This window comes from Microcebus murinus, chromosome 20 (assembly GCF_040939455.1).
Source record: "Microcebus murinus isolate Inina chromosome 20, M.murinus_Inina_mat1.0, whole genome shotgun sequence".
NCBI classification, from domain to species: Eukaryota; Metazoa; Chordata; class Mammalia; order Primates; family Cheirogaleidae; genus Microcebus; species Microcebus murinus.
Window position 1 is genome coordinate 34,922,734 of NC_134123.1, and position 22,056 is coordinate 34,944,789.

The 22,056-nt window shown below is 68.1% G+C and overlaps 1 protein-coding gene across 2 annotated transcripts in view; it reads left to right on the plus strand.

Annotated features, from left to right (window-relative positions):
• Window positions 1-20,839, plus strand: part of ZFPM1 (zinc finger protein, FOG family member 1) — a 62,655-nt gene extending 41,816 nt beyond the window's left edge. For both annotated transcript variants that reach the window (XM_020282744.2, XM_075995863.1), the window contains 7 exons: window positions 3,433-3,566; window positions 12,149-12,251; window positions 13,961-14,176; window positions 17,849-18,082; window positions 18,377-18,472; window positions 18,549-18,695; window positions 18,889-20,839. In XM_020282744.2, coding sequence (XP_020138333.2) covers window positions 3,433-3,566; window positions 12,149-12,251; window positions 13,961-14,176; window positions 17,849-18,082; window positions 18,377-18,472; window positions 18,549-18,695; window positions 18,889-20,660 — 2,702 coding nt within the window. In that variant the 3' untranslated portion in view covers window positions 20,661-20,839. The remainder of the gene's footprint in view (window positions 1-3,432; window positions 3,567-12,148; window positions 12,252-13,960; window positions 14,177-17,848; window positions 18,083-18,376; window positions 18,473-18,548; window positions 18,696-18,888) is intronic.
• The last annotated feature ends 1,217 nt before the right edge of the window (window positions 20,840-22,056 follow it).

The following is a 22,056-nucleotide window of genomic DNA, read 5'->3' on the forward strand; positions in this document are numbered from 1 at the left end:
CCGCATGGCCACAGCCCGGCGTGCCAGCACCCCTCGTACAGACGGGTAAGCTGAGGCTCGCAGACAGCACCCGCACGACCCCCAGTGGGCAGGCAGGGCAGGGCTGGCCACGCTGGCGGGTCAGCCCGGCGACCCCTCGCCCGGGCGCTCTGCAGCCAACGGCCCTCAGCCCTGTCCCCTTTCTGCCTCCTCCCCACGCTCTCGCCCCAGGGGCACTGCCCGAGGCGTCAGCCCCGCACAGGAGTTTTTCGATTGGTTCCTTGCCGGTGTTTGGGGGTGAAACTGAACCCCAGGACCGTGAGCGTGTACTGGAAGCACCGTGTGTGGGTTGTTGTCTGAGCAGATGGGTTGTCCCGGTGCTGTGCGGGGCCTGTAGCTCCTCAGAGGAGGCCAGTGTGCAGAAGGGGAAACTGAGGCCAGGGCAGGGAGAGTCAGCCATGGGACAGACCGGCCCTCCCAGGAAAGGATGCTGAGGTTCTGGCTGGAACCCGGGCGGGGCTCCAGTTGAAACCCCACCTGCCTGCTCTGTGTCGTAGAGCCGGTTGCTTAACCTCTCTGAGCCTCGGGCCCCGTCTGCGAGGCTGGGGGCGGGTCCCCAAGGGCCAGGCCGCGCCTGGCTACGGCTCAGTCACGGGAGCCGGGATCCTCCCAGGATTGTGGCTCTTGGGGACCGAAGGTGTTGTACCCATCCTCCGGCCAGGGCACTCGGCCGGGCAGCGGCCTCTCTGTGCTGGGCTCGCCCAGCGGCTCCAGAGCAGGGAAGGAGGCGGAGAGGTTGGTCCCAGGAGGCTGCCAGGGAAGGACACCTCCTCCTGGAAGCCCACCCTGGACGGCCCACCACGGAAGCCACCTGTGCCCGTAGGGGTGTCTGGCCACAGCCTGTTTCCCAGGAGCCCCCAGCGCAGAGCCTGGGCCTCCCTCTCCAGCCCCAGGTGCCCCCAGGGAGTGACCGGGTGAGCACCGAGCCGAGAGTCCCGGGTCTGGTTCCACCCTGGGTGCTGCTCGGCCGCCCTGGGGCCCAGGCTCCCGTCAGCGTGGCTGGGAGCTGATGCTGTCCACGGCCACCACCGCCTGGGTCCTGTGGCCATTCTAGAGGCCTGTCCTGCCTTCTGGCCTCCGTCCATCCTCGGCCCTGAGCGAGTCTGCCAGGCACAGGCGGCCTCCCCGACTCCCTTCTCGGGGGCAGGGTCTCTCTGGCTGGGAGAGGGTCCCCGTGAGGTGCCGCTGGGCTTTAGCCGTGCCGGCCCCTGTGTGGGCCGTGCGGGGCGGGGCAGGAACAGGAGCTGCACTGGGCAGAGGGGTGCTGGGTGTCACCCGGCCACCGTGGACAGTTGCCCGGGTCACGCACTGCACACGGGCACTGGGTGAGCCGGGGTGATCACCTGCGCCTCAGTTTCGCACCTGCGCGGCCCACAGGAGGCGCTCTTTCACGCACCCAACCTCAGCCACGCTGACCCGAACCCTGGACCAGGGCGGTGGGTTGTCATGGCGACCGTTGCCGGGTCCCAGCCCTACATCCCTCAGCCCGCTGGGCTCCCTGGAGGCCCCTGGGCGGGCTCCCCGCCTGCCCCGGCCCCGGGAGTGCGGAGCGGCTGCCCGTATCGGGGCCAGGCCTCTCTGGCAGCGCGTGATAGCCGTGGGAGACGCCAGCCGCGCGCTTATCTGGGGGCTCGAGGCCTCGCCGGGGCTCCGATTAGGGAGCAGGGCCGTTTGCCTGTGGGCGCAGCGCGGGCGGTGGGCGGGCGCTGGCCCTGCCCGCTTCCCCTTCCCCCGGGGGCTGGGGGCAAGCGAGAGCCCAGGGCCGCAGGCAGAGGGGGCTGGGAGTGACCACGGGAGTGACCAGAGGGACAGGTGTGGACGCTCCTCGGAGGCCATCGTGGGCACCCGTGGGCCAGCTGTGCCCTCAGGGTGCCCCGGGTGGGTCCTCTCTGAGCCCTGCCCCGGCCACACGGCCCCAGGCGGAGAAGAGGCCCGTCCGGGGGGTTCTGGGCGCCCACCCTTGGCCGCAGCGCCCCCAGTGGGGTGGGGTCTGTGCAGGCATGGTTGGCGGGGGGTGTCAGGACCCGACGCTGGGCAGACAGATGGCCTCCATGCCCAGCCAGCCCCCCCTGGGGACAGCCTCTGCCCTCCCCACGCCCAGCCCTGAGCACCCGGCGGGGCAGAGACACAGGTGCACCCAGGCCAGGAGGGACGGGGACCCTGCCACGGTCACAGTGATTGGGGTCACCTCTGGAGCCAGGTGCTGGGGTCATGTCCCCCCAGCACCCACTGCCAGCTGCGTGGCCTTGAGGGGCCTTGGTGTTGTCTGTGTGTGTGTGGGGGGGGAACGTGACGGGAACAGGTGACTCGGTGTCCCCTCAGGGCCACCCGTCCCTGTCCCCGGGCTGGGTCCCGCCCTCTCCGTGCCAAGCCCTGCGGGGGAGCGGGATGGCGGGTGGCAGAGCCCTGGGCCTTGGCCCAGCTGGCGTCATCCTGGGTGGGCTGGCGAGAACGTGGCCCCTGCGGGCAGCCTGAGGGCCGGAGCCCGCCTGCGGCTGCCACCTCCTGGCCCGGCTCTCCGGGGCTGACGCAGGGGCGGCTCCGCGCGGGCCAGCCTGCCTGGGCCTCTGCCACCTTATCTGCCTGGGGAGACAAAGACCCAGTTAAGACGCTTTACGGGGCCTCCGGGGCATTTACATGTTATCTGCGCCATTAGGCGGCCGTTATCTGATCATCGGCCCATTAAGGCCACAGCCGGCCCAATCGGGGCTCCAGGAAGTGGGGCCGCCACCGCGCTGCGGCCAGGGCCGGGCCGGGCCACGTGAGGCCTCCGTGGGCCCCCAGCCCAGGCGGCAGGAGAGGCGCAGGGTGGCCCGGCCTTCCCGGCAGAGGGTGTGTGTGGCCGGGGAGGGACCCCCACCGAGGGGGTGGCTGCCATCTTCCCCGCCGTCCCCTGGGAGGCCGAGGCTCAAGGCGGGATTGGCGGCGGGCATGGGTGTCCTGGGCCGCCTGGCGGATGAGCTCACGCGGGGCTGGGGTGTCTGTCCTCCCTGTCCTGAGGCCACATTGGCCCTCGTGGCTGCACCCCCCGGGCCTCTGCGCCCCCCTTCTCCGTGGCCTGTCCGTGGGGGTCATGAGGACGCCTCCTGGGAGCTCTGCCCCGCCCCCAGTTGCTCCGGGGCGGCCGTAACCCTCCTACACCTGCAAAGCCCCTGCCTCCGAGTGAGGCCGCGGTCACAGCTGCAGGGGGACGAGCCTTTGGGGGCCACCGGTCAGCCCAGGACACGAGGTCACGTGGACCTGCCCAGCCCCAAGGCCCCGGGGAATGGCCACGAGCGGGGGTTTCCCGCCAGCCTCGGCCCGGGACGCCCGCCCTGCCCTGGGAGACCCCCTGCGGGAGGGGGCGGCGGACCCCCGGCCGGGCGCGCCTCATGCCTGCCTGTCTCTCCGCAGACGAGCTGGAGCCGGTGCTGCAGGACGGGCAGAGGCGCGTGCGGGCCCGGCGCAGCCTCGCCGCCGGCCTGTCCTGGGGCCCCTTCGCCGGGAACGTGCAGACCGGAGCCTCGTCCCCCCGGCAGGCAGAACCGGTAAGGAGCCCCGCCCCCGGCCCCTTTGCTTGGGGACTGCAGGGGACGTGGGCCTGAGACGGGACCCCGAGGCCGGGGAGAGGCTCACTGCCCGGGCCCAGGGCGCCCTGGAGGAGGTGGGGCCTGTGGGAACCCGGGAGGGCTTCCTGGAGGAGGTGTTCTTTGAGCAGGACCCAGTGGTGCTGGGGGACAGGGGAGAGGCCTGTGCCGGGGCCGGGTGTCCCAGCCCTCGGGGGGCTGCAACAGGGGAGAGTCAGCCTGTTCCCGTCCACGTGGGTCTTTGACGGGGGACGGGGCACCGGTGCCCAAGGTGCTCGTGGCCTCGCCACACTCGCTGATCTCTCGGTGACGGAGCCCCTGCCCCGGGCAGAGCCTGCACAGGCAGCTCCCTTCCTGCTGGGACGAGGCCCCCGTGTCTGCCCTGGGTTTGCTGCTGAGGCCACCGTCCGTCTCCGGCAGATCGTCCTGGTTTCCTCTCGCGGGGGCGGGGCGGGAGGGTTACAGAGGTTCCTTTTAAACATAACTAGTAGGTGAGCATGGGCCCCCAGTGTGGCAGGAATTAGGGGGCTTGTGTGGGAAGATGCCTGGGAGGCGCCTCTGAGCCCCGGGAGGCTGATGGCACCCTGGGTTGGTCCCCTCAAGCCCAGGCTTAGATGATCCTGGCGTGCAGCTGCAGCCATGGCTTGGCCCCTTGGAGGTGGTGTTCAGGTACGGCTTGATCCAGGATACGCACTGGCTGGCTGGTGCCACGTGGTGCTGGGGCTCTTGGTCCTGGGGACCCAAGCCGGCCTGCCCCATGTCCTCAGAGGCAGGGCGGGGCCGTGCGGGCCAGGCTTGCCCTGCACCGGGAGGCTGGGTGCCGCCCCGGCAGCTCTGACCAGCTCGGAGCTGACAGCCGGAGCCCCTGACTCTCAGCCTGGGGAACGCGGGTGCCGGGGCGCAGGCTCAGCAGAGCCCGCAGGGCTGCCGGTAAAGCAGGCAGGGCCACCGCTGCAGACCCTGGGACCTGCCCACAGGCCCCTCCACCCGCCGTGCGCCACCAAATCTGGGTCAAGGGTCGCGCCAAATCAGAAACTCAGTGCCCAGGCCAGATGCTGGAGGCCTGCTGGGTTCTGACGAGCAGCCCAGCCGAGGGTCCCGCCGAGAGCGGCCGGCGCTGGTCCCAGGACTGGGGGCGGTTGCCTGCATGGTCAGCCCGTCCCCCCTTGCATGGGCCCCGATGCTGGGGTCCCCTGCCTGTGCGTGTGCCATCTCCCCACTGTGCACCCCTGCCCAGGCCCTGCCCGCTCCGAGCCTCCACCTCCTCAGCCTTTGGGACCCCGGGCAAGACACGGGGCGCCCTGAAGCTCCTTCAGGCAGGGCCTGCAGACCCCACAACCTCCCTGGGAGGAGGTGTTGGCGCCGGGCGCCGGTCTGTGGGCAGGGAAGCTGGCGGCATGCCTGCCCGCCAGGCGGCTGCACCCGTGATGCTGGACCGTCCAGGAGTGAGTTTGCCCCTGGGCTGCCTCGGTGGGTGCGGCAGTACCTGCAGCCTGCAGCACCATGACCACCTTGCCCCGTGGCCTCAGGCAGGCGGCCGGAGGGATCACAGTGGAAGCTCAAGGGTGGTTGATCTGGGCTCCAAGGAAGGAGCCAGGTTTCAGCTCCACCGTGGGAAGGAAGCCGTGGTGTTTAGAGCTGGCTCCCCGGGAAGTGAGCTCCCCGTCACTGGAGGCGTGCATGCAGCAGTTGACTCTTCTGGGATGCCGAGACGTAGGGATGCTGTCAGGCATTTAATGGTTGGAAGAAGAAATGGATGGGTGGGCTGGGAGCTCCGTGGCTCTCAGCTTTCAACTCTCAAAGGGTCAAGAAAACTTTACGTCGTGCCCAGGAGCAGAGAGAAGGGTGCCCGGGAGCCGAGATGGGGCTGGCTCTCAGTGTGTTCGGCGCCTCTCTCCTCCGCGCCTTCCCGGGGGGACGTCGGCCCCATCTCGGACCCGGGTGCGTGTTCCAGGCACGCCCCACACGCCTGTCCTCGTGTGCGGCCCCTCATCCTCTCCCGGCCCCGCCACCAGCCCCATTTCACAGGCGACAGGCAAGGCTGGGGCTTAGCGACTTGCCCACGTCCTCGGGATTCAGTAGCAGAGGGAGAGTCGGGACTCACCTCTGCCCACCGCCAGAGACCCCGCAGGGCCCTCGGTGACAGGGTGGCATCAGCCCCGGAGCCCAGCCTGTCCCCACCTGCCACCTCTCATCCCACCCTCCCCCCCAGCTGCCTCCCTGCTGGGAGTTTTGTCCTCCTTGGGTGTCACTCACGCAGGGAGACCCGTGCAGCAGCAGCAGCAGCAGCAGCCGGAGGAAGGAGCCCCCACTCCCCCCGGGCTTATCTCCCGCAGAATTAAAGCTCGATTAACCCTTATCTGCCCGGGGAGGCGCTATCTCCGCTGCGGCGCCGAGTGTCCAGACAGACACACCGTGCAAGATGATTGATTCCTCAAAGATACGGACGCCTTCCCGATACTCCGTTCATTGTCTAAATATTTTTGCTAACGTTTCGGCGGGCCCTTATCGTCCCGGGCTGACGGGTCCCAGCTCTCCTTCCCGGGGGAAGACGTCGCCCCTGCTCCAGATTGCCCTGTCGGCCGCCTGCCGGGCAGTTTGTCTTCTCTCTTTGGAGACAGGGAAGGGAGAGGGGCGGATCAGACGCCGTGACCCTTCCCCGCCGGTCTCAGGCCTGCGGGTTGCTCGCGGAGAGGGGTGACGGAGGGACAGGGGGCTTCTCCCACAATCCCTGCGCACGGGACGCTGGGACGAGTGCCCAGGAAGGAAACTGAGTGCACAGAGCCCTGGCCGGGAGTCAGAGTGTTGGCTCTGGCACCGATGCTGTGTGACCGGGGTCACGTCCCTTCCCCGAGCCGGCAGTGGTTTCCAGCACTGCCCGGTCAGGGGTCGAAGCAGAGAATCCTCAGGGGCACAGCCAGCTCCAAAATTTAAAGTCAGATACGGAAGAAATGCTCGTGATGGTGGATGGGTAGATGGGTGAGTGGATGGATGGATGGATGGATAGATAGATAAGTGAGTGGATGGATGGCTGGATAGATAAGTGATGGTGGGTGGATAGATGGGTGAGTGGATGGATGGATGGATGGATAGATAGATAAGTGAGTGGATGGATGGCTGGATAGATAAGTGATGGTGGGTGGATAGATGGATGGGTGGGTGGGTGGGTGGATGGATGGATGGGCGGATGAATGGATAGGTATGTGAGTGGATGGATGGATGGATAGGTGGATGAGTAAGCAGATGGATAGATGGGTGGATAAGTGAGTAGATGGATGGGTGGATGGATGGATAGGTGAGTGGATGGATGGATGGATGGATGGATGGATGAATCGATGGATCGATGGATAGGTGAGTGGATGGATGGATGAGTGAGCAGATGGATAGATAGGTGGATAGATAAGTGAGTGGATGGATAGGTGAGCAGATAGATGAATTGATGGGTGAGCGGATGGATGGATGGATGAATGAATGGATAGGTGAGTGGATGGATGGATAGGTGAGTGGATGGATGGATAGGTGGATGAGTGAGCAGATGGATAGATGGGTGGATAGATAAGTGAGTGGATGGATGGATAGGTGAGTGGATGGATGGATAGGTAGATGGATAGGTGAGCAGATGGATGGATGGACGGGTAGGTGGGTGGATGGATGGATAGGTGAGTGGATGGATGGATGATGGATGGATGGATGGATGGATGGATGGATGGATGGATGGATGGATAGGTGAGTGGATGGATGGATGGATGGATGGATGGATGGATGGATGGGTGAGTGGATGGATAGGTGAGTGGATGGATAGATGGATGGATGGACGGGTGGGTGGGTGGATGGATGGATAGGTGAGTGGATGGATGGATGAATGGATGGATGGATGGATGGATGGATGGGTGAGTGGATGGATAGGTGAGTGGATGGATAGATGGATGGATGGATGGATGGATAGGTGAGTGGATGGATGGATGGATGGATGGATGGATGGATGGATGGATGGATGGGTGAGTGGATGGATAGGTGAGTGGATGGATAGATGGATGGATGGACGGGTGGGTGGGTGGATGGATGGATAGGTGAGTGGATGGATGGATGAATGGATGGATGGTGGATGGATGGATGGATGGATGGATGGATGGATGGATGGATGGATGGGTGAGTGGATGGATAGGTGAGTGGATGGATAGATGGATGGATGGATGGATAAGTGAGCTGATGGATGGACACGAGTGGCCAGGTGTCAGCAGAGCCACTCCTGCTTGGGGTCTGCTCCAGGCCTCACTCCCAGCTTCTGGTGGCCCAGCATGTCCTTGGCTTGTGGACAGGTCACCGCAGCCTGTCTCTGTTGCCGCGGGGCCTCCCCTCTATCTCCTCTTCCTTCCTTTTTTTTTTGAGACAGAGTCTCACTGTGTTGCCCAGGCTAGAGTGAGTGCCGTGGCGTCAGCCTAGCTCACAGCAACCTCAATCTCCTGAGCTCACACAATCCTCCTGCCTCAGCCTCCCGAGTAACTGGGACTACAGGCATGTGCCACCATGCCTGGCTAATTTTTTCTATATATTTTTAGTTGGCCAATTAATTTCTTTCTATTTTTAGTAGAGACAGGGCCTCGCTCTTGCTCAGGCTGGTCTCGAACTCCTGACCTTGGGCGATCCTCCTGCCTTGGCCTCCCAGAGTGCTAGGATGACAGGCGTGAGCCGCCGTGCCCGGCCTCTCCTCTTCCTTTCTGAGGACCTGGGTCATTGGGTTCGGGGCTCTTGAACCCAGGAGGATCTCGTCTCAAAAACCAACACTTAGGCCGGGCGTCACCTGGTGTCTCTTGCCGGCCTCCCTGCCCCGGCGTCCACCCCGGGAGACCTGGCTCTGCCTGCGGGATGAACGACAGAGCGAACAGACAACGGGGCAGCGGGGGTCCCACAGACCTGGGGGTTCTAGTCCTGCCCACGCAGCCAGCCCTGCGGGCCTCAGTGTCCCCGCCTGTGAAATGGCTCCCCACAGCGTCTGGGGGAGGCAGAGGCACTGAGGCCCAGCCGTGGCCTCCACTGAAGGTGGGCGGGGGGTGAGGAGGCTCGGGAGGGGCCGGCCGCCCATGGGAGCCACGCCGGCCGCCGTAGCGCCAGCCCCAGCCCTGCAAACCTACCCCAGTCCCTCTGCCCTGCAGTGACTTGGGGGGCGCCGGGCCCCCTGCCGAGCTCCTGCAGGGCTGTCGGAGGGCCCCTCCCGCCCCGCCCCGCCCCTCCCAGGGCTCCAGGAGACGCACGCCGGTTGGGAACGGCCTCCGATGAGCCTCCGCGGCGGACGCGGTGCAGGCGCAATGCTGATGGTTATCGTGTGCACTACCCTTTGCCAGGAGGACAAGGAGCGTTCTCACAGGCGCCGGGAGAACCCACGGTGGCCGCCCGGTGTCGCGGGGCCGCCAGGGGGCACGGGGCAACCCGAGGGTCCGTGAGCAAGGCAGGCCCTGGACACGCCTGACCAGCCGGGCGACAAACCTGGGGCGCAGGCGGGGACGTCCCGGGTGCCGGCAGGAGGGCCGAGCGGGACGGGAAGGAGGGTCACCCTGCCCAGCACCCGCTGCCCAGACGAGGGCCGGGGAGCCTGCCTGGGCCCGGGGAGGGGGCTTCTGTGCCAGGCTGCTTGGAAAAGGCGAAAGAAGACGAGACAAAGAAAGAAAAGAAAACAACCGGGCAGCCCACGCCGTGCCAGCCGCTCCGCACGGGAAGCAGAAACTGACATCTGCTCCCTGACCCCACGTCCTTGGTCTGGGCGCCGGCAGCGGCCCCAGGGGCGGGCGGGCAGGCAGGTGGCCATGGCTGACTTGGGGGTCCAGCCACCTGGCTCGGGGCTGGCGGGTCACACGGCCACCTCCGGGCTGGGGGCTGCTCGAGCCTCTCCCCGGGGAGCCGTGGGTGGTCCCCTCGTCCCAAGGGGCCAAGGGCAGGCTGTCGGGGAGTCTCGCAGACCTGGGGGTGACAGGCCCCCTCTCGGGGTTGTCTGAGCGTGACGGGAGCGTGTTAGGTTGGGAAGGCCCCGTGTGGTCGGCCTCCCAGCCCTGTGCCCCTGACCTGCGTCCCTCGTGGGTGGGGGATGGGGCCCCCGCCCCGCCCCCCGTGGGACCCGGACGGCTGGCACCCCGCGCCCAGGGAAGGCGCCACGGAGGCGCCCCAGAAATGTCGGGGTGCTGCTGGCAGCGGGTCACCAGGCCGGCCGGGAACATGGCGCCTTCTCTCCAGCCGGAGCCTCCCCAGGAAAGTCGGGGGCAGTGCAGCGTCAGCAAAGTTGTGCGTGTTTTTATCATGCTGCGAACACGCTGCCGCGGCGGGTGATAAGCGTGAAACCGACCGGGAGGCTGTCAGTCTCAGTTTGAGGGTTTAGAAATATTGGGACGAATAATTAGATTTCATATCGTTACCGCGGCACCCATCGCAGGATCAGGCAGATTAATTTTTTTCACCTCCTCCGCTCATTAATATTCATTAGAGACGCGGGAAGGCCGAGGGGGGAGGGAGGCCCGGGCCGCCACCGCCGCCAAGAGCCGCCCGCCCAGCTCGGCCTCAGCAGGGACTCGGGAGGCGCCGGCCCCCGCCCTCCCCCAGCCGTGACGTGACCAGCAGACACCCCGTCCGAGCCAGCGGGGGGCCCTGCCCCTGCCCCACTGAGAGTCCCCGTGGCGCCTGGAAAAAGTGGGGTGCCCGCCCAACACCGGCCTGCCCGAAGCAGACGCTTTGGGGGGATGCCACCCAAAAGTGACATTGGGTGTCACTTGCTGCCCCGGGCCAGGCCCGGCTCCCCCCACCCCGTCCTGCCAGGCCAGAGGGAGAGGAGAGCAGGGGTGGCGGAGCCGGTGGCGGGGCACGTGCGGGCGCCGTGCCAGGTGGGCGTCACACAGGTCACGACTGACTTCCGGAGGCCCTGGGAAGGACGGTCACGGAGGTGGGAGCTGGCAGGTCGGGGACAGGCCCAGAGCACTCGGGGAGACGGCGGCAGCGCCCGATCTCAGATGAGAAACCTGGGACTGGCAGGGACGTCGTGCTGGGACGGTCCCCGGCCCACCGGCTGGCTTGTCTTGGCTCGCCTGTTCTGTGACTGAGCCACCTGCAGGCAGGTGACGCAGAAGCCTGCTGCCCCGCTGGCTAGGCCAGGCCGCCCCGACCTTGCCGGGAGTTGCTGCCAGGCGTCCCCGGCCCGAAGGCCTTATCTCGCCGGCCCCCAGGTCTGCGTGTGTGGGGTCCGCAGTGGCCGCCGCAGGTCCACAGCGGGGAGGCCAGGCCTGGACGGGGCCCAGCCCTGCATTCCATGTGGTCCCCACGCATGCCAGCAAAGCCCAAGAGAGCTGAGGGGCTCAGGCCTAGCAGGGGTGGCCCAGAACCCCACTGGGGACACCCTGCACTCCGGCAGCGGCCAGCGGACCGCCTGCTCACAACAAGGGTGCACAAAACTGTCCCCTGGGAGCAGCATTCCCAGGTGGCAGCAGGGGACACCGGTCTTGCGGTCCCAGGTTGTGACGTGCGGCATCCCTCATTACAAGGATGTATCTGTACAGCATAAAAAGTGAGCGGGTTTGCAGAAAAATCCCCAAGCGTGGACGTGTGCATGCTTCTCGCCACGGCACCCATGCGTGCAGTTTGGGGCCACCACGCGGGCGGCAGGCGCAGAGCCCCACGTGGGTGCTGGGGCTTAGGAGGGGGCTGAGGCTGGTGGGGCGGCGACAGCCACCCCCACCCTCTCGGGCCGGGATTCTGCCTTGTGCCCTCCACGTCTGGCCCAGCGCCTGCCCCACCCAAGCCCTCTCCGGGCACCAGGCTGCCTCGGGACAGGGGTCACGTGCGCTTCCTCTGCTGCCGGGCTGGGGGCCAGGGCCTGGGGGGCGGGGGCGGGGCCGCCTGGCCCGAGTGTCTTCCCTTCCAGGCTCTCAGCCTGAGCCACAGAGGGACAGCCCGGCACGGCCTCAGGCGGTGCTGGCACCAGCTCTCTCTTCCCACCCCGTGCCTCGGTTTCCCCGCCTGTGCGATGGAGCAGAAGGCACTCCCTGCTCTCCAGGGTGGCCATGAGGCTGGGGGGCTAGGAGTTGACCCAACACAACGCCGCCGTTCCCTGCGGCCCACGGCAAGGGGGCGGGAGCCGGGCCAGCCTTAGGGAGGACACCAGGCCTGGGGGGACATGGAATTCCGTGTCTAGGTGGGTGCGGGTTGGCCCCGGCCCACCGAGCTCATCTTGGAGGCTTCGGGCCGTGTGGACAGGCCCACGCACGGAGGACCGTGGCCCCCGGGCCGAGCAGGTGGGCAGGGGGAGAGGACAGGGACCCGGGTGTGAAGTCAGCCTCCGCCCGCCACTCACCAGCTGTGTGACCTTGGCCAGGCCGCTTGACCTCTCTGGGCCTGGTTCCAAAAGAACGCAGCGCCCAGCCAGGGAGGGCCCCCGCCTCCCACAGCGTGAGGGCAGCTGCCCTCCCCCCCCACGCCCCGAGGCAGGCGGCGGCGCCGGTCTCGTGGGCGCCCCACGTGCGCGGAAGCCCCCCGCCGCACGCCTGACGCCCGTGTTCTGCCCCCAGAGCCCAGCCCTGACCCTGCTGCTGGCGGACCAGGCCTGCTGGCTGAGCACGCTGCCCCGGGCCCTGACCCCGGCCGAAGCCAACGCGGAGATCTACAGGAAGGGTCGGTATCTCGCGGCGCCGCCCCTGCCGCGGCCTTCCGGAAGGTGGGGGCCCCGGCTCCTCTTCCCTTAAAGGAAACCAGCCCGCTTGTCGCTTGTCGGGGAGGGGGGAGGACAGCAGGGTCTGGGCCGTCACAGCCACCGCCCGTCGGGGGCCGGGGGCCGGACCTGGCCCTCTCTGGGGGACAGAGCTGCAACCGAGGCAGACGCCGGGGCCCCTGCTGCACCTCCTCCTGGCCTGGCCCAGCCTGCTCTCGGGGTCTCTGGAGAACACAGGGCCAGCGGCAGGGCCCCGAGGCCCGGCTGGTGCAGGAACCCCGGGAGGACGGCGCTCAAGCCCGCCGGTGTCACTCACCCTCTGTGGGGCCTTGGTCAAGTCCCTCGCCTCCCCGAGCCTCTGTCTGTCTGCCTGGAAAATGGGGTTGAGGCACAAGAGCTTCTGCCCTGTCCAGCAGCCCCCTCGGCCTTGGGGACGCCCCAGTCCCACCCCCCACCACCCGAGATGCTGACCCCGGGGAGACTGAGGCGCAGCCTTCCCAGCCCGTGGGACTCAGGGTCAGGGCTGGGGCCCCCTCCCTACAGACGAGGAGGCTCAGGCCGGAGGGAGCACGTGGACGCCAGCATGGGCCATCGGTGCAAGGGGGTCCCCGGGAGGGCCGAGTGCCAGCGGCTGTGATCAGTCGCTACCCGCCACAGGGCTCGCTCCGCCAGGGTGTCCTGGACCTCGGCCAGGGAGTGGCCCCGCCACACGTCCAGGCGGACAGGACGCAGGCTCCTCAGAGCCACAGGCCGCTGGGGGCGGGGGCAGGGGCCATCCCTGTGAACGGCCCCCCTGCTGCTCGGGGTGGTGGTGTGCAGAGTGGGGTTCCGAGGGACCTGGGCCAGGGCCTCACCCTGAGTGCTTGTGGACAGAGGGCACCCCGGGTCCCACACCCCACTGAAGGACCCAGAGGGAGCCACGAGGAGAGGCCTCGAGGAGCGGCCGGGACGTGGCCGGTGCGCACCACCCTCCCTGCCCAGGCCTCCGGGCAAGCGCTCAGAAAGGACGGGGTCCTTGCAGGGCCGACGCGGTTGCGGCCACGCTGCCCCTGGGGCGCCCCAAAGGCCCTCTGGGCGTGGCCAGCGTCCACCTGCCAGCGGGGTCCCCTCCTGCGTGCAGGGCGGCGGCCGCTGTGCCCGTGGTAGGTGGTGGCGGCTCCCCACTCCCAGGGACGCACAGCGACCGCGGCGCCAGGAGCCAGACGCCGCGCTCAGCCCGCGCTCTGCTGGCCGAGGCTGCCCCCTGCAGGCCGCCGCGGGAGCCGCAGCCGACTCACCCCCCTGCCGGCGGTCTCGCCCTGTGGCCCGAGTGGCTGCCCACGGTCTCCCCCCCGCCCCCCGGTTGCCACCTGCCCTGCACGTGGCGCTCCCTGGCAAATGTGCTCAGGGGGGCCCTCCCACCGGGGCGAGCGCAGGGCTGGAGGCCGAGGGACCGGTCAGGCCTGAGCCCCTGCCGGGGACCACCAGCCTGGCCCCCCGGGGCGGCAAAACGGCAGCCGGCCAGCCACAGCTGTGGACCCGGTGTGGGGTGCGGCCACGTCCTGGCCGTGGCCTTCACCCCACTTCCACGCAGGCCCTAAGACCCTTGTCTTTAAGATGGGGGGGGGGCCACAGGGCAGGAGGGTCAAAGGGCATCACGGTCCTAGCGTCACGCGTGCCTGTGTCCCCGCAGATGACGCCCTCTGGTGCAGGGTCACCAAGCCGGTGCCCGCGGGCGTGCTCCTGAGTGTGCTCCTCACGGCCGAGCCCGGCGGCGCCCCCAGCCACCCCGTGAAGCAGGAGCCGGCAGAGCCCGCGTGCCCCGCCCCCGCCCCCGCGCACAGCGACATCCAGCTCCTGCCCCAGCAGGCCGGGATGGCCTCCATCCTCGCCACGGCCGTCGTCAACAGTGAGTGTGCCACCATGTCCCCGGGAGTCCCCGCCCCCGGCACAGGGCTGCGGTGCTGCCCGCAGGCTAGTGACCCACAGCACAGGCCCGCCCCTGCCGGGCTGGTGGGGCGGCCACCAAGCTGAGGGGCTGGTGGGGCAGGGAACACCGAGAGGAGAGGCAGGGAAGGGAGGTCCACGCGGTTGCCCCGAGTGACCGCAGGGCGTCAGTTCTGCGGAGACCGGGGCAGACCAGACGGGTCCTCGGTGTGGGGGACGGGGGGTCCCGAGCCCGGGTCCCACCGTGGGGAAAGGTGGTGGGCAGGCTTCAGGCACGGACCTGCCTCTGCCCAGCTCTCCTGCCAAACCGGAAGGCCAGTGCCTCGGCCGGACGGTGGGAAGCGGGGCGGCCCAGGCTCGGAGCAGAGCAGGCCCCCGGCCCAGCATCACCGATGCCCGGGGCTGGGAGATCCCACAGCGGGGCCGCCCTGTGCCTGCGGGGCGTCGAGTGGTGTTCCGGCCCCGGGCCAGCTAGATGCCGGTAGCACCCCCACCTCCCAGCTGTGGCAGCCAAGGTGGCTCCAGCTGTGGCCACGTGTCCCAGGGAGACAAAGCCCCGCTGTGGTGGGGAGCCCGTCACCAGCGGCTGTCTGAGCCTCGGGGGGCGGGGGGGGGGGCCTGGGAACCGGGCCCGCTCATCCCACGGGTACCCCCATACCACCTGTTGAGCCCAGCAGTGCCGGGCACTGTCCTGTCTGGGCAGCCGCCACTCCAGGGACAGATGGGGCCTCACCAAGCGGGGACATGCAGTGGCAGAGGCAGCAGCTGGGGGCAAGCGCTCGGGGGACCCCATGGCGAGGCTGAGGCCCACATGGGGGCCACTTTGGGGGTCCCAGGATGTGCAGGGACCTTACCCCAGGGTTTGGAGGTGGAAAAGTAAGACCCCGGTCTAGTTTAATACCTCTGTCTGGGCCGGGCACGGTGGCTCATGCCTGTCATCCTAGCACTCTGAGAGGCCGAGGCGGGAGGATGGCTCAAGGTCAGGAGTTCGAAACTCCAGCCTGAGCAAGAGTGAGACCCCTGTCTCTACTAAAACAGAAAGAAATTAATTGGCCAACTAAAAATATATAGAAAAAATTAGCCAGGCATGGTGGCGCATGTTTGTAGTCCCAGCTACTCGGGAGGCTGAGGCAGGAGGATCACTTGAGCCCAGGAGTGTGAGGTTGCTGTGAGCTAGGCTGATGCCACGGCACTCACTCTAGCCCGGGCAACAGAGACTCTGTCTCAAAAATAAAACCCCTCTTTCTGTCCGATGGCCACCGCTGGGTTGCACAACTGGAAGAAAAGTGACCTTTCTGAGTTTGAAGCAGCCCGAGGCAGCCAGGATTGGGGGGGAAGCAGGCGTGAGGCCGGGGCTGAGGCGTGGCCGCCAGGGTAGACAGTGGTCAGCTCCCTCCCTGGGGGAGAAGGGCCCACCGAGCGTCCTGAGCCCCTGCCACAGAGGCTACTGAGGGACACGGGATGAGGACCAGGGCCGTGGTCAGAACTCCACGGGCCTGTGGACACTGGTCTGGGGGAGGGGCGAGTCCACGGGGACAGAGCATCGGGACAAGGGGGGACTGAGGAGGGGGAAGGGGGTGGCTGGAGTCTGCCTCATCCAAGATGTAGCAAGGCTGGGCCTGGGAAGTGACCACAGGGCTTGGCAGCATAGTGGTCTCCAGGGCAACCGCCGCTCAGTGAGAACAAGGCTCGCCAGAGACCGAGTGCTGGGGTGGCCACCAGGTCCTCTGTGCCCCTTTCCCCCTGGTTGCTACGATGGGCAGCCGTGGCCCCGGCTCAGCCCCTCCGGCCTCAGTTTTCTCCTCTGGGGCCCGGGGTTCCCGCCAGTGCCCCGGCCCCAGGCAGCCGTCCCAGGAAGGGTTCACTGGGGAGGCCGCGGTGAGCTGGGTGTCGTGTCCACATGTCCACATCCCGGCCCGGCTCTTGCACAGCTGACGGGCCCGGCCTCTGCCCAGCTGGGACCCTGGGACCCAGCCCCCGTCAGACCCGGCTTAAAGCTGGGGACCCCGCCGCCATCATCCTGGGCCTGTCTGTGTCCCGTTATGAGAGGCGCGGGTGGGTGCAGGTCACCCAGGCCGCACCACCCAGCACAGGCCAGTGGTCGGGGCGTCACCACCCAGCCACGTTCAGGGCCCCCCTCCCCACGTCCCAGCCGGCAGGCACAGTCCCGGCAACGACCTTGCAGGCACCAAAACACGAGGTCCTGGATCCCAGCTCAGGGCCTCAGCAGAGAGAACAGAACTGCCGGGGGCCCTGATAAAAGGGAACTCTAGAAACAGAACTAAGCAATACAATAGGAAGGAGATCTGAGTCAGAAAAGTCACCAGAAAAACTGCAGGGGAAGGAAGAGGCCACCCACAGCAGACCCGTACTTAATTCCCTTACAAGAGGAAAAGGTGGGCCGGGCGCAGCGGCTCACGCCTGTAATCCTGGCACTCTGGGAGGCCGAGGCAGGAGGATCGCTCGAGGTCAGGAGTTTGAAACCAGCCTGAGCAAGAGCGAGACCCCGTCTCTACTATAAATAGAAAGAAACTAATTGGCCAACTAATTTATACAGAAAAAATTAGCCGGGCATGGTGGCGCATGCCTGTAGTCCCAGCTACTTGGGAGGCTGAGGCAGCAGGATCGCTTGAGCCAAGGAGTTTGGGGTTGCTGTGAGCTAGGCTGACGCCACGGCACTCAAAAAAAGAGGAAAAAGTGGCCGTGCAGGGAAAGGGGCGGGGGAGACCATCGGGACGCACGTGAGACAAAGCAGGTGAGAGACAGGCATGGACTCGCAGGGGCAGAAACCAGATACCAAGGGCTCTCGAAATGCCCCGGCTTACGAGCCAGATAAGGGAGCCCAGGCCCGGGTCCCACACCAAGGTCAAGGCCGGGCAGAGCCAGCCCTCCCTGTCCTCAGCCAAGGGCGCTGGGGGGACCAGGGGCGGCACGAGCAGAACATTCCTTGACACCCTGCCGTGGAGACGCTGAGGACAGAGACGCGCCCGCCGCGCCTGTTAGGAGACCTCGCCAGCTGGGGAAACCACACCAAACCGTCCAGGGCCCCCAGAACCCTGAAAAGCGAGCGACCAGCAGCCTATTTGGGGGCAAACTTGGCAGATGCCCCACAGTTGCCAGTCAGTTGGTAGCTGGCGCAGAGCTGGCCAGGTGTGCGGGGGCGAGGGGGGGGTGTCTGGGCCTTGCCGCCTCCCCCCAAGGCCACACTCTGCCATCCTGTGGCTGAGCGCTCAGGGATCCTGCACGTGGGTTCCCTGTGCATCCCGTCATCCTGTACACCTGCACACACGCCTGCACACACGTGTCTCCTCTTCCGCGACCTCCCAGGTCCCTGGGGTACACACACCCGCTGCCCTCGCCCGCACTGGGCCATGCCACACTAGCATGTCCACGATCCTTGCAGGGCCCACTGGTGGAAGTTCCCTTGGGAGGCCACTCAGAGGCCCCGCTCCATCCAGAGGTCCCCAGGAGGGGACGGGACCATCAGAGGGCAGTCCAGGAGGCAGTGTGGTTACAGCCGGGCAGCACACGCGGCCGGTCAGGGCGAGGCCCTCACTCTGCCGCCGCAAGCCGCCCCCTGCCACCCATGCCCCCTCAGCCGCGCCCACCTCTCCCTCCCACCCCTCCCCCGCAGAAGACGTCTTCCCCTGCAAGGACTGCGGCATCTGGTACCGCAGCGAGCGCAACCTGCAAGCCCACCTCCTCTACTACTGCGCCAGCCGCCAGAGCGCCGGCTCCCCGGCCACGGCGGCCGCGGACGAGAAGCCCAAGGAGACCTACCCCAACGAGCGCATCTGCCCCTTCCCGCAGTGCCGCAAAAGCTGCCCCAGCGCCAGCTCACTGGAGATCCACATGCGCAGCCACAGCGGTGAGCCCCTCCCCCACGCCCGCGCCCACTCCCCAGCCACTGGCACTGGGTGGACCTCCCATCCCACCTGGCCCTGCGTGCCCACGAGGTCCCGGAGCAGGCGGTCCACGCCGCTGTCCGATGCCCAGCTGGGGGCTGGGCTCTGGCTTCCGTCCCGAGAGACAGGAGTTTAAGGAGCCCCCACACACACAGCCCAGCACAGATCAAGGTCCCGGGGCCAGTGCCCGCCTTCCCGGTCGCTGGAGCCCAGGCAGGCCGGGCTGCCGGCGCCACTCTCACTCTCGCGTGTTCTAGGGGAGCGTCCGTTCGTGTGCCTGATCTGCCTGTCGGCATTCACCACCAAGGCCAACTGCGAGCGGCACCTGAAGGTGCACACGGACACGCTGAGCGGTAGGTGGGCGGGCGGGCCGAGGGTCTGTGGGTCTTGCACGTGGCCCCAGGGCCCTGACCACCGCGTGGCCCGCAGGTGTTTGTCACAGCTGTGGCTTCATCTCCACCACAAGGGACATCCTCTACAGCCACCTGGTCACCAACCACATGGTCTGCCAGCCCGGCTCTAAGGGTGAGATCTACTCGCCCGGGGCCGGACACCCCGCGGCCAAGCTGCCCCCAGGTGAGCGGGTTGGCTGACGCCACTGATGCCTCTTGGGTGTCCCGGGAGTGGGGAGGGTGGGGGTTGCCAGCAAGGCAGGTGGGGGCCCATTGCAGCCCTGGCCCTAAACCAGCTGCGGGGGCTCACCCCTCCAGCTCTGGCCCAGCTGGCTCCTGCCCCAGGCCTGAAGTGGGCCCCTGTCGTCTCCCTGCAGACAGTCTGGCGGGCTTCCAGCAGCTCCCGGCCCTGCACGGCCCGCTGGCCTCCGCGGACCTGGGTCTGGCCCCCGCCCTGTCGCCAGGACTGGACAGGAAGGCGGTGGCGGAGACCACCAATGGAGTGGCCCCCCAGAATGGGAGCAGCAGCGAGTCCCCAGCGGCCCCCAGAAGCATCAAGGTGGAGGCTGCGGAGGAGCCCGAGGTGGCCCGCGCCGCCCCGGGCGAGCCAGGGCCCCAGGCCCCGTCGCGGACCCCGTCGCCGCGTAGCCCCGCCCCGGTCAGGGTGAAGGCTGAGCTGTCCAGCCCCACGCCAGGCTCCAGCCCAGTGCCCGGGGAGCTGGGGCTGGCCGGAGCCCTCTTCCTGCCACAGTACGTGTTTGGGCCCGACGCGGGTGCGGCGCCCCCGGCCCCGGCGCCCCCAGCCTCAGAGATCCTGGCCAAGATGTCCGAGCTGGTGCACAGCCGGTTGCAGCAGGGCGCGGCGGGCGCACAGCCAGGACTCTTCGCAGGGACCCCCAAGGGCGCCACGTGCTTCGAGTGCGAGATCACCTTCAGCAACGTCAACAACTACTACGTGCACAAGCGCCTCTACTGTTCGGGCCGCCGAGTGCCCGAGGACGCGCCCGCCGCGCGCAGGCCCAAGGCGGCCCCTGTCCCGGCCCGCGCGCCCCCGGGCCCGCCCCCGGAACCCGACGCTGCGCGCTCGTCCCCAGGCCCTGGGGCGCGCGAGGAGGGCGCGGGCGGCGCGGCCACGCCCGAGGACGGCGCGGGCGGCAGGGGCAGCGAGGGCAGCCAGAGCCCGGGCAGCTCTGTGGACGATGCGGACGACGACCCCAGCCGCACGCTGTGCGAGGCCTGCAACATCCGCTTCAGCCGCCACGAGACCTACACGGTGCACAAGCGCTACTACTGCGCCTCGCGCCACGACCCGCCGCCGCGCCGCCCCGCGCCCCCCGCACCCCCCGCCGCGCCCGTGCGCACGCGCCGGCGCCGCAAGCTCTACGAGCTGCACGCGGCTCCCGCCGCACCCCCGGAGCCGCCGGCGTCGCCACGGCCTGCGAGCGCAAGCGGTGGCCCCGGCCCCGCGCTCTCGCCAGGCCCCGCCGCCGACGGCCCCATCGACCTGAGCAAGAAGCCCAGGCGCCAGCCCGCGCCCGGGCCGCCCGCGCTGGCCGACTACCACGAGTGCACGGCCTGCCGCGTGAGCTTCCACAGCCTCGAGGCCTACCTGGCGCACAAGAAGTACTCGTGCCCCGCCGCCCCGCCGCCGGGCGCGCTCGGCCTGCCCGCCGCCGCCTGCCCTTACTGCCCGGCTGGCGGCCCCGTGCGCGGGGACCTACTGCAGCACTTCGGCCTGGCGCACGGCCTGCTGCTGGGCGCGCCCCTGGCCGGCCCGGGGGCTGAGGCCCGGACACCAGCCGAGCGCGGCCCGCCGCCCGCCGCCTCGCCCTCGCCCTCGCCAGCCGCCTCCCCGCAGCCCGGGCCCCGCGGCCCCGGGGACGGCCCCGGCCCCGAGCCCCCGGAGCCGCCGCCCGGCCGGGCCAACAGCAGCCCGCTGCCTGGCCCGCCCGCGTCGCCGCCGCCACCACCGCAGCCCTCCCTCGCGGACAAGGGCGTGCAGACCCCCGGCAAGGCCGCGCCTGCGCCCGTGCCCAACGGCAACCACAGGTACTGCCGTCTGTGCAACATCAAGTTCAGCAGCCTGTCCACCTTCATCGCCCACAAGAAGTATTACTGCTCCTCGCACGCCGCCGAGCATGTGAAGTGAGCGCCACACTACAGACTGGAGAAGCTTTGCACGCCGTCGGGAGCAGGGCGCCCCTGCCCGGCCGGGACTCCTGCTCCCGGAAGCTCACCAAGCACAGGCCTCGGCAGAGGGGGCTGCCGGTGGGAAGCGCCCGCCCGGACCCTTGGCACTTAATAAAGAAGTTCAGTTTGATGAGCACAGTGGCGGAGTAGCCTGGTTCTCTGAGTGAGCAGAGGGGCCCTGGCCAGAGCCTGGGTGCCCTGTGTGTGCCCACCGCCACCCCCGGCTTGCACACAGGCCCCTGCGGGAGCCACACACTGGTGGTCCTGAGAGCTGCACGGAGCCCTGGCTCAGTCTGAGGCTACGATGCACGCACTAACCACTGCCCTGCCCAGCTGCCCTGGGTCGCCTCCCACCCCTGTCCGGCCCCACTGCTGCCTCCCTCCAGGGTCCAACCAGCAGTGCCAGCTTGGCCACCAGACACCAAAGGGGAGGGTGTCATTGTGGCCTGGCGGGACATCCTCCCACTTACTTGGTCTCTGGGCCTGGATGTCACATGTCCAATCTCAGACTGCCAGGGATTGCAGGGAGGGTGTATTATGGGGAGGGTGAAGCCCTGTGGTCACCAAGGCTTGGACGTGGGCAGGGCAGGGGGACCAAGGCCCAGAGGGTCTCCCGGCCACGAGGGGGCAGGTCCCGACACAGCACCGGCAGGTGGACCCTCCCTCTGAGAGCCAGGTCTGGTGGCACTTCTGGTGGCTGGGTCCGTCCAGAGCCGGGCACCCCCCCCCCATCTGCCCTGTCCCCGCTGGGCTGTGGGTACTTCAGGGAACACAGCTGACCACAGTCTAGCCACAGCCGTGGCCTTGCCACTCTGCCGCTGGCTGGTGGGGGCGCCCTCCAGCCTGCCCTTCTGCTGGAGGACAGAGACGTCTGTCCATCTCCAGCTTTGCTGGAAGTAGCCACGTGTTTTCCGAACAGTTTTACCCAGCGGCTCAACAGCAAATGCAAGCGGACACTGAGCTGTGGCCTTTCTCTGCCCCAGATGCCCTGAGGCTCTGCAGCCTGCTGGCAAGTCCTCCTCCCACGCAGCCCCCGGGTGGTGGGACGGGCTCAGGGCCTGGGTTCAGACGGGAACCAGTGGTCTCCCATGCCCTTGTCCACCAGCCCTGCTCATCTGACACAGGGCTCCCGCTCTCCCAGGTGGGCCTGGGGACCACACCCAGGCTTCCTCCCACCTCTGTCCAGGAAGCCTGGCGCCCCTGTCCCGGACCCCCTCTGCACCTGCCCCCACCAGCTGGTTCTCCCCAGGGCCATCCCTGGACCTCCCCTCAGAGCCCCTCCACGCTCCCTGACTCTCTGTCAAGTCCAGCCACGCCTCCTCTGGGCCCCAGACCTGGCCCCACTGCCCTGGGAT